The 14,016-nt window shown below is 31.6% G+C and overlaps 2 protein-coding genes across 4 annotated transcripts in view; one reads left to right on the top strand and one right to left on the bottom strand.

Moving 5' to 3' along the window:
- Nucleotides 1-2,550, top strand: part of LOC139499117 (nuclear apoptosis-inducing factor 1-like) — a 51,132-nt gene extending 48,582 nt beyond the window's left edge. For all 3 annotated transcript variants that reach the window (XM_071287802.1, XM_071287801.1, XM_071287800.1), the window contains 3 exons: nucleotides 560-610; nucleotides 908-988; nucleotides 1,866-2,550. In XM_071287802.1, the coding sequence (XP_071143903.1) occupies nucleotides 560-610; nucleotides 908-988; nucleotides 1,866-2,137 (404 nt within the window). In that variant the 3' untranslated portion in view covers nucleotides 2,138-2,550. The remainder of the gene's footprint in view (nucleotides 1-559; nucleotides 611-907; nucleotides 989-1,865) is intronic.
- A 5,479-nt stretch (nucleotides 2,551-8,029) lies between these two features.
- On the bottom strand, nucleotides 8,030-8,629 carry LOC139497840 (uncharacterized). The gene has a single exon (XM_071286079.1). It carries the CDS (start codon nucleotides 8,627-8,629, stop codon nucleotides 8,030-8,032), a length of 600 nt encoding a protein of 199 aa, XP_071142180.1.
- Nucleotides 8,630-14,016: the final 5,387 nt, after the last annotated feature.

Below are 14,016 nucleotides of genomic sequence, written 5' to 3'. Positions count from 1 at the left end.
ATCCACAGGGTTAGTTGACTAAGGTTGTGCATGCACAGGGTTAGCTGACTAAGGTTGTGCATGCACAGGGTTAGCTGACTAAGGTTGTGCATGCACAGGATTAGTTGACTAAGGTTGTGCATGCACAGGGTTGGTTGACTAAGGCTGTGCATGCACAGGGTTAGTTAACTAAGTTGTGCATGCACATGGATTATAAACTTGACACACACACCTTTAAAACAATCATGAATTACATAATTAGTTTATAATACTGAGATGTTTTGGTAAAGCATAATTTTATTTTGTAAAAAGATATGGGTGAAGTAGAAAAAAAAAGAGGAAAAAAAATATGACATTCCATTTTCAAAAGTAGTTTCCAGTATTAAATAAATCCTTGTTCATATATTTACTAATTTTAACCTTATTTAACATAATTTCAAGTACCGTAGTAAACCCAGGTAAGGTAATGCTCTTTAGGGCCACTTCTGCTTTAATATGTAAAAATGTAAAATTTGGAAAAAAATCAGAACATTTCATATTTGATTCATTTTTTTAAAATTATGATATAATTTTGTTTCAGAAAATCCTGAAACAGCTGAGGCTAACTTGTCTGCAGCATTGCCAACAAGAGGTTTGTTACTTTAATAAGTCCTATGCCGACAAAGCTAAAGCTTAATCCTAACAATTTTTATTATTTCCTCTAATTTTAACCTTTTTTACGGAGAATTTAATTCATGTACTGCGCATAAATATATTTCAACCTGTCAATTTATGCAGATAATCAGTTTTCCACACTTTTTAATCATGTTAAGCATGTTTTTAGATATTAATTTGATATTTGTTTTTTCAAGTGTTAATGATGATTAATATTTTGTGTATTATGCCTACTCATAATGTTAATTATACCTAATGATAATATAATTCACAGAAAAAAATGACACTGAAAAGAGAATAATACTATCTCCTGTCAGGAAAGAAACCAAAAATTATCCTGTTCCTTCTACTTCAGGTTTGTAAATTAGAACAATAATTAAGGAATGACTGTAATATGTGGTGCACACGGGATAACCTGGGAGCAATTTATTTTAAAGTGTGTGCCACAGTTTTTATGTTATTCAGAATAGACAGAAAAAGTATTTATACATTGATTTCTTATAATTTAATTCTTAATTCTAATTTAAACTGAAGTAAATCATGAAAAAACGATGATGACCATCTTAACCACATGATAAAGTTATGTCTATGAGCTGATAAACAAAAAAGCTCAGCCAGTCAGAAGAAGTGTTGAATTAAATTATTGTGACATGTTATACATAGTAATACAAGAAATGGATGCCACACTGAATCTAAAACATCCATATGAAATAAAATTTATACACATAAAAAACAAAATTAAGTCCATGGTTTCCGGACTTGAAATGGGTGCATAGATACTTCTCAGTTATATTTTTTTTGTGATATTTAAACTACTCTCTGTATCTTTAATCAGCATGAAATAAAATATTACAGCTTTGGACACACTCAAAATCCGTTCAAAAGAAGTCTGAGTGTGATATTAAAAGAAAGTAGCAGACGAAACTAAGCAAATTGACAATTATCAATATAATACCAATTTATACTAAAACCATTGACTTTCATGCCAACTTCAGATCTCAATTGAACTAATATAAAGACTATATTAAAGTAATCTTACAGAAAATTAACCAGTATCACTTTAAGTTAATTCATTTATCACTAGTGTAAAGAGCTAAAAGATCTACATGCGTGCTAGATGAATTTATTTTTACCAAGTTCTTGTACAATTTTTATGTAAGAGATACCTATAGATATTTGGTGTTGGATGTGTCCTTTTGTTATGTAAGTATTTAAACAATGTTTATTTACAGAATTGTTATTAGAAGTAGAAAAAGAAAACCTTAAAGTAAAAAAAGAAAAACTGGAATTGGAAAAAAATAAATTTGCCCTAAAACAGGAAAACCAAGAGATTTATAGAAGACAAAAGGAAGAAAAACTAGATCTGTTGAAACAAGACATGGCAATGAAGAAAAGGGCCCTGGAGCTATTACAAGAATATGTGAAGTTCAAGAAAATGAAATTTTCAAATGACTTAAACGATGTGATGTTCTCTCCAATCATTAAAATGATAAATGACAATTAATCAAAAAACATGAAAGCTAAAAAAAAAATTTTTAAATAACAAAGCTGAAATTTTAACTTTAGAAAATGAAAGCAGTTTTGTCCACAGATAGCACAATTTTAAAGGGGCACTAGCTGCCAAATTCATGTTCACCGTTTTGCCTCAAATTCTTATATATTGTTTATTAAAATGTAAAACATATTTCAAACTATCAAAAGTATAAAATAAACAATTTACAAGACATGGTCTCAGTAAGATGAAGCTTTGTTTCGTAAGAATTTTAGCACGCCATCTAAATAACTTTCGAGTTGACCTTCTATGACCATATAAGCGATGTAAACATAAACATAGATATAAATAGATTAAACTACCCGTGCAATAATAATTTTATAGGTCTGTTAAATATAAATAGATTAAACTACCCGTGTAATTAGAGGTTTCCAGATTTGCTGCCGTACAAACCGTAGTACGAAGTGGGAGCCGTCATTTAACTTTTGGAAATTATTGATATATACACTTTATATCAACAAATGTTTTAGGAATTATATGCAGAATTGTTTTGAGAGTTTTTAGCTGTAATTTGGGACTAATTTCATGTGGTTTCTTCTTGTATTCGTAGGAAACAATATTGAGTGCACTCGATTATGCTTTCAAGCAACCGTTACAAGTAACCGTTGGTACGAAAGGTTTATAGTTAAGAGTTATTTCCCCGTGAAACTACATAGATACAAAGAAGCTAAATTACAAAACAAATTTAAAACTTTATACATTTTGTTTGTTATAACTTTATGTATCATTATAAAATGTATAAGTTTTGTATTTATTTTGGTGAATTTTTAGAAGACATGATCAAATAAAATATATTTGAACAAAATAAATTGACCTTAATAACAAAAGAAAAATGATAAAACTAATATAAAACCAAATCATTATCTAGACTGGACGTGTGAGGTCTATTACACCTGTAAAGGGAAATAGAATAAAGATACAAAAAACTCATGAAAAAAAAACTTTGTATGAAATAATACTCTGTTACAAAAAACCTAAGGTGTCCGCATAACGTTTGATTTCTAAATATTGTACTGAATATGTATGTCATTATACTTAATAAAATTGCCTTGTGATAATTTTGTGTAATATGTAATATATCTGTTGTATATATATTTTGAAGAAATAATAAAGATAAAAAAAAAAATCAGTCGTCCGGAATGAAGTTATAAAAAATACAAGGTCAATTACAATTTGAACAATAATGCATAGAGCTGATATCGTATTTACTTGGCATCCTTCCTTTTGGACAATTTTGTCAATTATCTTTACCGTCGGGCTTAAAGTTAAAAAAAAAAAACCTCATAAAATAAATATGCTCTATAAATTTTAGAAACATGCCTTTTTTTATATCACAACTGTTCACATATCTTTTTCGCAGTAATCCGAGTGAGAAAACTCAGAAAAGCTGGAGTTAAACTATTGTAAGTAATATCGTATTCATGATACTAGTACATATACAAACCTGAAGATGAATTACATAGAAACATTTACCAACCGATGAAAATGATCCTTAATGTTGAGTCCATAAATCAGTTGTAAAATGGTGCAAAAGACATTATAAAGCAACATAGTATTTTCCGTAAAACATTAAGAAGAGTTAGAAAGACATATTCATATTGCATTAGACTAAGAGTAAATATAGCGTCAAATTTTTGCCGTTATCAGTGAACAAAATACGCTGTGTTGTATGTACGACAAAAGGATTAATGGATGGATATTGGTTTAATATTACCCCTCGTAGATTATGTTATACTACTCGCAGGCACGTGCAATACACAATTTTACTCGCGACAATAGTTACAAATATTAATGTAATAACAATAATATATCTAGTGACATAATAATAATGAACGAACACGATGAAGTAATTTACATATTTCGACTCAAAAAATGGGTTTCGTTAGTGTCATAAAATTTATATTAATTCTTTAAGTAATTAATATTATCAACAATTTTATTAAAAAGCTCAGTGACAAAATATAAGGAAAAAGATAGATCGATAGTTTTACAATGTGTGTTGCTTTTTATGAAAAGATGTTGCTCCAATTATCGAAAAGATAGCTTAATTAATACAAATTTATCTTAATGAGAAATCAACACAATTTTGAACTCATTTTTGCCATTATCACGTGTACTAGTTCAGTGACGCATCCATAACTTTTCATAAAAGGGGGAGCTACATCCCCTGGATCCGTCTATGTAGTCATTAACGACATCAGTAAGGTACAAGTAAGATATTATTAATAAGTAATTCCTAATTATTCCAATTTATATTTAAGTATTAGAAAACATTCTTTATTCTAATCCCTTTCTTAGTTAATATACAGAAAACAAAAACATAGCCATACAGAAACGCAAATCTATATTAAGAATATAAAGGTCGAGGCAATTCAGTTCCAGTGAGGACTGTTTGATTCATTCTCTTGTGCACAAAGTAAATTTTTTCGTATAAAATCACGTGCAAAGTTTTCTAGAAGCAGTCAAATCGTAATAAAATAAAAGATAAAGGTTTTTATCACTGATATGCAATCTTGTTTCTCTATTTTCATCATGATGAATACAATAATCTCATGCATTAAATGAAACCTCCCAAACAGCACCAACGGTTGTGTTACGTACCAACCGTACTTGATGCGTAGCAAATCTGGAAACCTCTATTAGAACTTTATAGATCTGTTAAATTTTGTTTTATAAATTATAAATTTATTTTTATCGTGGTTTTTACTGTTATCAAAAGATTTCTTGTGGATCAAATTATTTACCTTTGTTTCACTTTCAATGTTGACATGCTTTTCCTTTAAATAACCATACACGGGCAATGCATGCATATTCTATATCTTTCTAAGTGGTTAAATTGGAGTTCACATGAATACGGATTTAATGAGGTTGAGTTTTTCACTTGCACGTGCATAATTCATTATCAATATCTATTAGCTTTATTTGACAAAACTGAACCATTTTAGCTGTTAAAAGCAAATTATTATTTCACTATTTCACTTTCATTAATGATTGAACCAGAACTAGATATCTCGTAGCTAGTGCCCCTTTAAAGATAATTTTATATAATACCGTACAACCATATTCTCATTCATATATTCTTAATTGTAAATTATTCAGTACATGCAATTATACATAATAGTAAAAATTGAGATTTCTGTTATATATATATTTTTGGTGGAAAACAGAAACATGTTTTTCTAATTTTCATGAATCAGATACATGTAGGCATATAAATAAGTTTTTAGGCAAATCTCTGAATAATGTGTTCTCTAAGAGTTTGAACAGTAGCAGGTGCAATATCTCTAATATGGTTATCTACATTGTCAATAAAATCATCTGTAAAATCTGGAAGTGGCAACTTGTCATCTTTACACTTATTGTGGAGTTTAAAAACAGCTGTCTCAACTATTGCAGATTTGTCAGGTGTAAATGGCAAACAGCCCCCTGTTTTATGCAAACACCTGTAATGAAAAAAAGAGCAATATTTTTTTTACATTGGAAATTGTTGTAATTTGCACATAAAATCTTAAAAGAAGAAAATTGTATCATTCTTCATATTTTATTAATAAGATGTAGTATGAGTGTCAATGAGGCATACTCTACACCCAAGACAGAATTAAGCTGAGTTATAAGTCGCAATACAATTTCTTCAATAAGGAGTCTTGGTGCACACGGAACAGCAAGTTATAGAGGGCATAAAAATGACTGTGCTGTTTTTCATTAACATATTTAAAATGATATTTTTTTTAATTTGAAAATATTTTTTTTTTTACCTATATCTAGATTTGCATACACCAAATGCCTGTTCCACTATGGTGCGTGTTTTTGAGTGAGCCTTGTTGTATTTCTCCTCAGCCAGTGTGTTAGGATTTAATTTTGGAGTAAGCAAATACTTTTTTAGACCATATCCAGAATCTCCCAGTAACCATCCATCCACATTGTTCTCTTCAAAAAAGTATCCCAATTCAGAATTTGAAAAGATGTACGAGTCGTGTACACTGCCTGGAAATTTTGCTACTAGGTTTGTAAATCTGAAATAAAATAAAATATGTACATGCATAAACTTAAATTCTAATATGACGTCCTTATTACGCTTTTTAAACAAAGCCGTGTTCGAATGAGCATAAAAAATATGTTTGACACATGCGCACGAACTTACTGTGTATATAAACGTTATTTCCATCGTTATCCTTTAAAATGTATACATTTAAGCAGCTAGCATAAACTTTTATCATATATTTTTATAAAACAACATATATTTACCCGGCTGGTGGTTTTTAAACTTATCAAATATGAATTCTAATATGACGTTCTTCTTTAGCTTTGGGTACAAAGCCATGTTCTAATTTGAATAGAACATGGGCTGCACGTGATTGACGTCACAATTGAAATTGCAACGTCAGATGAATTTTGAACAACGCCAGAGATCGAAATGGACATTTTTGTTGGTGTTGCTCGCTAGGAAATTAAATAAAAACATTCTAAAAGTAAGTTTAAATGTTTCTGTTCTTTTTTTTATTGATAAACTTTTGATTTTTCTATAACGTTTTTGTTCATCAAATCAAAATGGTGACATTTCGAGCGTCACCATAGGTCCGCTTCGAAGAACAAAACTTCAAAATATTCCTATTAGAATCGAAATAATTCTATCATGCCATACTTTATGCTCATTTTAACATGGGTAGGCATTATATTTGTAAACATTTAATACCTCGCTAACGCTCGGTATTAAGATATTAACAAATATAATGCCTACCCATGTTAAAATGAGCATAGAGCATGGCATGAAAGAATTATTTCTTAATTGTAATGCACAGACTCCTCGGGGAGGAAACGGGAAAAGCCAAACGTTTTTTTCGGTATTTTCTTACACTGCATTAAAAATACTGCATTTGTTATGCCTCGTGCATAGATTTGCATTACAGATAACCAAACTTAGTAGATTATTCAAACTTTAATACATCTACAGGATGATGGTAAAAAACTGAAAATACAAAGATAATCACTTTTACAATTTTGAAAATTACGTACGCTAAATATTTTATGACACAAATGGCTTTCCATACTTTAAATTTTTCATGAGCGAGGTTATTTATAGAAATTACAATAAATCTTTAAAATGACTAATTAATGTTCAATAATGAATGAATTGAATGTCTTAGTGTATATTATAATGAAACACAACTGTTTGTATAGTTTGTAAGCGTTCTAATAAAAGTTCTTTGTGTTGCACATATTCTTGAAGATACGCATCGAAAAACATAAACACAGGTAAACAAACAAAGTCACATCTTTGTGTCGATTCATAACAATAATATAGATGCTTATATACATGTAAAGAGTTCAACTTACGCCGTGGTTGGCTCAGAATATTGTGTCAGTGAATGTCCGTCATGGAACGGATTCCATTACAAAGGGAGATAAATCCAAAAAAGTACATATGGAGCGCCGGTGATATTACACTCCCCGTCTGATATTAAATATATCACTATCAATCAGTTTCTATTAACACAACTAGTTCGGTGATCGGACTGATGTATGAAACTCTTTCACCATCTTTACGTATGATTCGCAACGCTTCTTTGCGGACTCTTTTGTCTTGACTTGGAAAGGTGTCAGTTATGATGCCGACAGGCCAGCTACATCTATGAACAGAATTGTCTTTCAATAATACTAGAACTCCAACTGAAATGTCTCGTTTTTCTGTTTGCCATTTGCGACGTTTTTGCAATGTCTGGAGATATTCAACTCTCCATTTTCTCCAAAACATATCAGTCAGTACCTGGACTCTTTTCCACTGAGCTCTATACATATTGGTCATATCAAAGGTGTTTTCAATCGTTATCAAATTAGGTTTTTGAGTCAGAACATTGCTGGAGTTAGAGGAATCGGGTCCTCTGGATCTGTTGAAACTTCAACTAGTGGCCTAGAATTAACGATGGCCGTCACTTCTGCCAAAAGAGTTATTAGTACTTCGTGTGTAAGTCCACCCTTTACGTTCTCTAGAAGAATTGAATCAAGGACACGTCTTGTGACGCCAATCATCCTCTCCCATATACCGCCCATATGAGAAGAATGCGGTGCATTGAAAACCCATGTAACTCCCGACTTGTACAAACAGTCCTTAATATTATCATCGTCCACACGAATAGTATCTATTTTTAGTTCATTTGTAGCTCCTACAAAATTTGTTCCACAGTCTGATCTAATTTGTTTCACTTGTCCGCGTATAGACGTGAATCCTTTAAAGGCATTAATGAATGAAGAACTACTCATCTCTTCAAGGACTTCAATATGAATACCCCGGGTGGTGAGACAGGTAAAGAGAGCGGCCCACCTTTTTGAATTGGTAGCGCCACCACGTGTCTTCCGAGTTACTATCTCCCATGGTCCAAAGCAGTCAACACCTACGTAAGTGAAAGGTGGTCCAGGTTCCAGGCGGTCGACAGGAAGATCTGCCATTTTCTGAAATTGCAGCTTGCCTCTCAATTTTCTACAAATTATGCACTTGTGAATCATTGAAGACACAATTCTTTTCGATCCGGTTATCCGGTTATTTAGAAACATGCCTTTTTTATATCACAACTGTTCACATATCTTTTTCGCAGTAATCCGAGTGAGAAAACTCAGAAAAGCTGGAGTTAAACTATTGTAAGTAATATCGTATTCATGATACTAGTACATATACAAACCTGAAGATGAATTACATAGAAACATTTACCAACCGATGAAAATGATCCTTAATGTTGAGTCCATAAATCAGTTGTAAAATGGTGCAAAAGACATTATAAAGCAACATAGTATTTTCCGTAAAACATTAAGAAGAGTTAGAAAGACATATTCATATTGCATTAGACTAAGAGTAAATATAGCGTCAAATTTTTGCCGTTATCAGTGAACAAAATACGCTGTGTTGTATGAAGTTTTTTTGTACGACAAAAGGATTAATGGATGGATATTGGTTTAATATTACCCCTCGTAGATTATGTTATACTACTCGCAGGCACGTGCAATACACAATTTTACTCGCGACAATAGTTACAAATATTAATGTAATAACAATAATATATCTAGTGACATAATAATAATGAACGAACACGATGAAGTAATTTACATATTTCGACTCAAAAAATGGGTTTCGTTAGTGTCATAAAATTTATATTAATTCTTTAAGTAATTAATATTATCAACAATTTTATTAAAAAGCTCAGTGACAAAATATAAGGAAAAAGATAGATCGATAGTTTTACAATGTGTGTTGCTTTTTATGAAAAGATGTTGCTCCAATTATCGAAAAGATAGCTTAATTAATACAAATTTATCTTAATGAGAAATCAACACAATTTTGAACTCATTTTTGCCATTATCACGTGTACTAGTTCAGTGACGCATCCATAACTTTTCATAAAAGGGGGAGCTACATCCCCTGGATCCGTCTATGTAGTCATTAACGACATCAGTAAGGTACAAGTAAGATATTATTAATAAGTAATTCCTAATTATTCCAATTTATATTTAAGTATTAGAAAACATTCTTTATTCTAATCCTTTTCTTAGTTAATATACAGAAAACAAAAACATAGCCATACAGAAACGCAAATCTATATTAAGAATATAAAGGTCGAGGCAATTCAGTTCCAGTGAGGACTGTTTGATTCATTCTCTTGTGCACAAAGTAAATTTTTTCGTATAAAATCACGTGCAAAGTTTTCTAGAAGCAGTCAAATCGTAATAAAATAAAAGATAAAGGTTTTTATCACTGATATGCAATCTTGTTTCTCTATTTTCATCATGATGAATACAATAATCTCATGCATTAAATGAAACCTCCCAAACAGCACCAACGGTTGTGTTACGTACCAACCGTACCTGATGCGTAGCAAATCTGGAAACCTCTATTAGAACTTTATAGATCTGTTAAATTTTGTTTTATAAATTATAAATTTATGTTTATCGTGGTTTTTACTGTTATCAAAAGATTTCTTGTGGATCAAATTATTTACCTTTGTTTCACTTTCAATGTTGACATGCTTTTCCTTTAAATAACCATACACGGGCAATGCATGCATATTCTATATCTTTCTAAGTGGTTAAATTGGAGTTCACATGAATACGGATTTAATGAGGTTGAGTTTTTCACTTGCACGTGAATAATTCATTATCAATATCTATTAGCTTTATTTGACAAAACTGAACCATTTTAGCTGTTAAAAGCAAATTATTATTTCACTATTTCACTTTCATTAATGATTGAACCAGAACTAGATATCTCGTAGCTAGTGCCCCTTTAAAGATAATTTTATATAATACCGTACAACCATATTCTCATTCATATATTCTTATTTGTAAATTATACATAATAGTAAAAATTGAGATTTCTGTTATATATATATTTTTGGTGGAAAACAGAAACATGTTTTTCTAATTTTCATGAATCAGATACATGTAGGCATATAAATAAGTTTTTAGGCAAATCTCTGAATAATGTGTTCTCTAAGAGTTTGAACAGTAGCAGGTGCAATATCTCTAATATGGTTATCTACATTGTCAATAAAATCATCTGTAAAATCTGGAAGTGGCAACTTGTCATCTATACACTTATTGTGGAGTTTAAAAACAGCTGTCTCAACTATTGCAGATTTGTCAGGTGTAAATGGCAAACAGCCCCCTGTTTTATGCAAACACCTGTAATGAAAAAAAGAGCAATATTTTTTTTACATTGGAAATTGTTGTAATTTGCACATAAAATCTTAAAAGAAGAAAATTGTATCATTCTTCATATTTTATTAATAAGATGTAGTATGAGTGTCAATGAGGCATACTCTACACCCAAGACAGAATTAAGCTGAGTTATAAGTCGCAATACAATTTCTTCAATAAGGAGTCTTGGTGCACACGGAACAGCAAGTTATAGAGGGCATAAAAATGACTGTGCTGTTTTTCATTAACATATTTAAAATGATATTTTTTTTAATTTGAAAATATTTTTTTTTTTACCTATATCTAGATGTGCATACACCAAATGCCTGTTCCACTATGGTGCGTGTTTTTGAGTGAGCCTTGTTGTATTTCTCCTCAGCCAGTGTGTTAGGATTTAATTTTGGAGTAAGCAAATACTTTTTTAGACCATATCCAGAATCTCCCAGTAACCATCCATCCACATTGTTCTCTTCAAAAAAGTATCCCAATTCAGAATTTGAAAAGATGTACGAGTCGTGTACACTGCCTGGAAATTTTGCTACTAGGTTTGTAAATCTGAAATAAAATAAAATATGTACATGCATAAACTTAAATTTTTAATATGACGTCCTTATTACGCTTTTTAAACAAAGCCGTGTTCGAATGAGCATAAAAAATATGTTTGACACATGCGCACGAACTTACTGTGTATATAAACGTTATTTCCATCGTTATCCTTTAAAATGTATACATTTAAGCAGCTAGCATAAACTTTTATCATATATTTTTATAAAACAACATATATTTACCCGGCTTGTGGTTTTTAAACTTATCAAATATGAATTCTAATATGACGTTCTTCTTTAGCTTTGGGTACAAAGCCATGTTCTAATTTGAATAGAACATGGGCTGCACGTGATTGACGTCACAATTGAAATTGCAACGTCAGATGAATTTTGAACAACGCCAGAGATCGAAATGGACATTTTTGTTGGTGTTGCTCGCTAGGAAATTAAATAAAAACATTCTAAAAGTAAGTTTAAATGTTTCTGTTCTTTTTTTTATTGATAAACTTTTGATTTTTCTATAACGTTTTTGTTCATCAAATCAAAATGGTGACATTTCGAGCGTCACCATAGGTCCGCTTCGAAGAACAAAACTTCAAAATATTCCTATTAGAATCGAAATAATTCTATCATGCCATACTTTATGCTCATTTTAACATGGGTAGGCATTATATTTGTAAACATTTAATACCTCGCTAACGCTCGGTATTAAGATATTAACAAATATAATGCCTACCCATGTTAAAATGAGCATAGAGCATGGCATGAAAGAATTATTTCTTAATTGTAATGCACAGACTCCTCGGGGAGGAAACGGGAAAAGCCAAACGTTTTTTTCGGTATTTTCTTACACTGCATTAAAAATACTGCATTTGTTATGCCTCGTGCATAGATTTGCATTACAGATAACCAAACTTAGTAGATTATTCAAACTTTAATACATCTACAGGATGATGGTAAAAAACTGAAAATACAAAGATAATCACTTTTACAATTTTGAAAATTACGTACGCTAAATATTTTATGACACAAATGGCTTTCCATACTTTAAATTTTTCATGAGCGAGGTTATTTATAGAAATTACAATAAATCTTTAAAATGACTAATTAATGTTCAATAATGAATGAATTGAATGTCTTAGTGTATATTATAATGAAACACAACTGTTTGTATAGTTTGTAAGCGTTCTAATAAAAGTTCTTTGTGTTGCACATATTCTTGAAGATACGCATCGAAAAACATAAACACAGGTAAACAAACAAAGTCACATCTTTGTGTCGATTCATAACAATAATATAGATGCTTATATACATGTAAAGAGTTCAACTTACGCCGTGGTTGGCTCAGAATATTGTGTCAGTGAATGTCCGTCATGGAACGGATTCCATTACAAAGGGAGATAAATCCAAAAAAGTACATATGGAGCGCCGGTGATATTACACTCCCCGTCTGATATTAAATATATCACTATCAATCAGTTTCTATTAACACAACTAGTTCGGTGATCGGACGGATGTATAAAACTCTTTCACCATCTTTACGTATGATTCGCAACGCTACTTTGCGGACTCTTTTGTCTTGACTTTTCCGGTGGTATATCAAAATGTTCCGTAACAGATTATGCAAGTTCAATTGCCAAAACAGCTGCATAAAGTTCTAGTCTAGGTATGGTATGACCATGTGATGGAGCTACCTTAGCTTTTCCAAGGACAAATCCCTACTGTCGATCGTGACCTGACCTTTGAGTACTCAAATACGCAACTGCTCCAATCGCCTTTTCAATGTTTTCAGAAGCATCTGAAAAGATATGAATTGTTTTCTCTAATGTTGAAGAATAAGGTTCGGCAAAGTACGTGCGTGGAATTTTAACATGTTCAAGATCAACCAACGAAGTTTTCCAATCTTTCCACTCTGAATACTGTTGTGGCGAGAGTGGCGAGTCCCAGTCCTGACTTTCCTGAATTAATGACCTCATTAACAATTTGCCTTTTATAACAACTGGCGAAATAAATCCAAGAGGATCGTATATAGAGTTAATTGTCGACAATACACCTTGTCTTGTGAAAGGTTTAATTCCGGAATCAACTTGGAATGTAAACGAATCGGAATCTAAATCCCAGTTAATACCAAGGCTTCTTTGTGATGGTAGCCTGTCACAATCTAGATCTATTTCCTTCAAGTTTTTTGCTAATTCTTCTTGTGGAAATGCATTCATAACCTCTTTATTATTTGATGCGATTTTATGTAGTTCAATGTTCCCAATTTTTTCTAGAGCATCTTTTGACCTCTTCATTAAGCTGATTGCTTCTGATGCGGACGGTAGAGAAATGAGACCATCGTCAACATAAAAATTGTTCTCAATGTAATCCTTTACATCTGACCCGTACACATTTTCGCCAAGAGCAGCAGTTTTCCTCAGACCATACGTAGCTATTGCAGGAGAGGGCGAGTTGACGAATGCATGGACGCACATGCGATACTTTGTTAGCTCATTTGACGGATTGTTATCTTTGTACCACAAAAACCTCAAGTAGTCTCTGTGATCTTCACTTACTCGAAAGCAGTGGAACATTTGACGAATGTCTCCTATGACAGCGACTTGA

This window comes from Mytilus edulis, chromosome 12, assembly GCF_963676685.1.
Source record: "Mytilus edulis chromosome 12, xbMytEdul2.2, whole genome shotgun sequence".
Taxonomy (NCBI): domain Eukaryota; kingdom Metazoa; phylum Mollusca; class Bivalvia; order Mytilida; family Mytilidae; genus Mytilus; species Mytilus edulis.
Note: the sequence above shows the minus strand (reverse complement) of the source record. Positions and strands in the feature narration are given on the sequence as shown.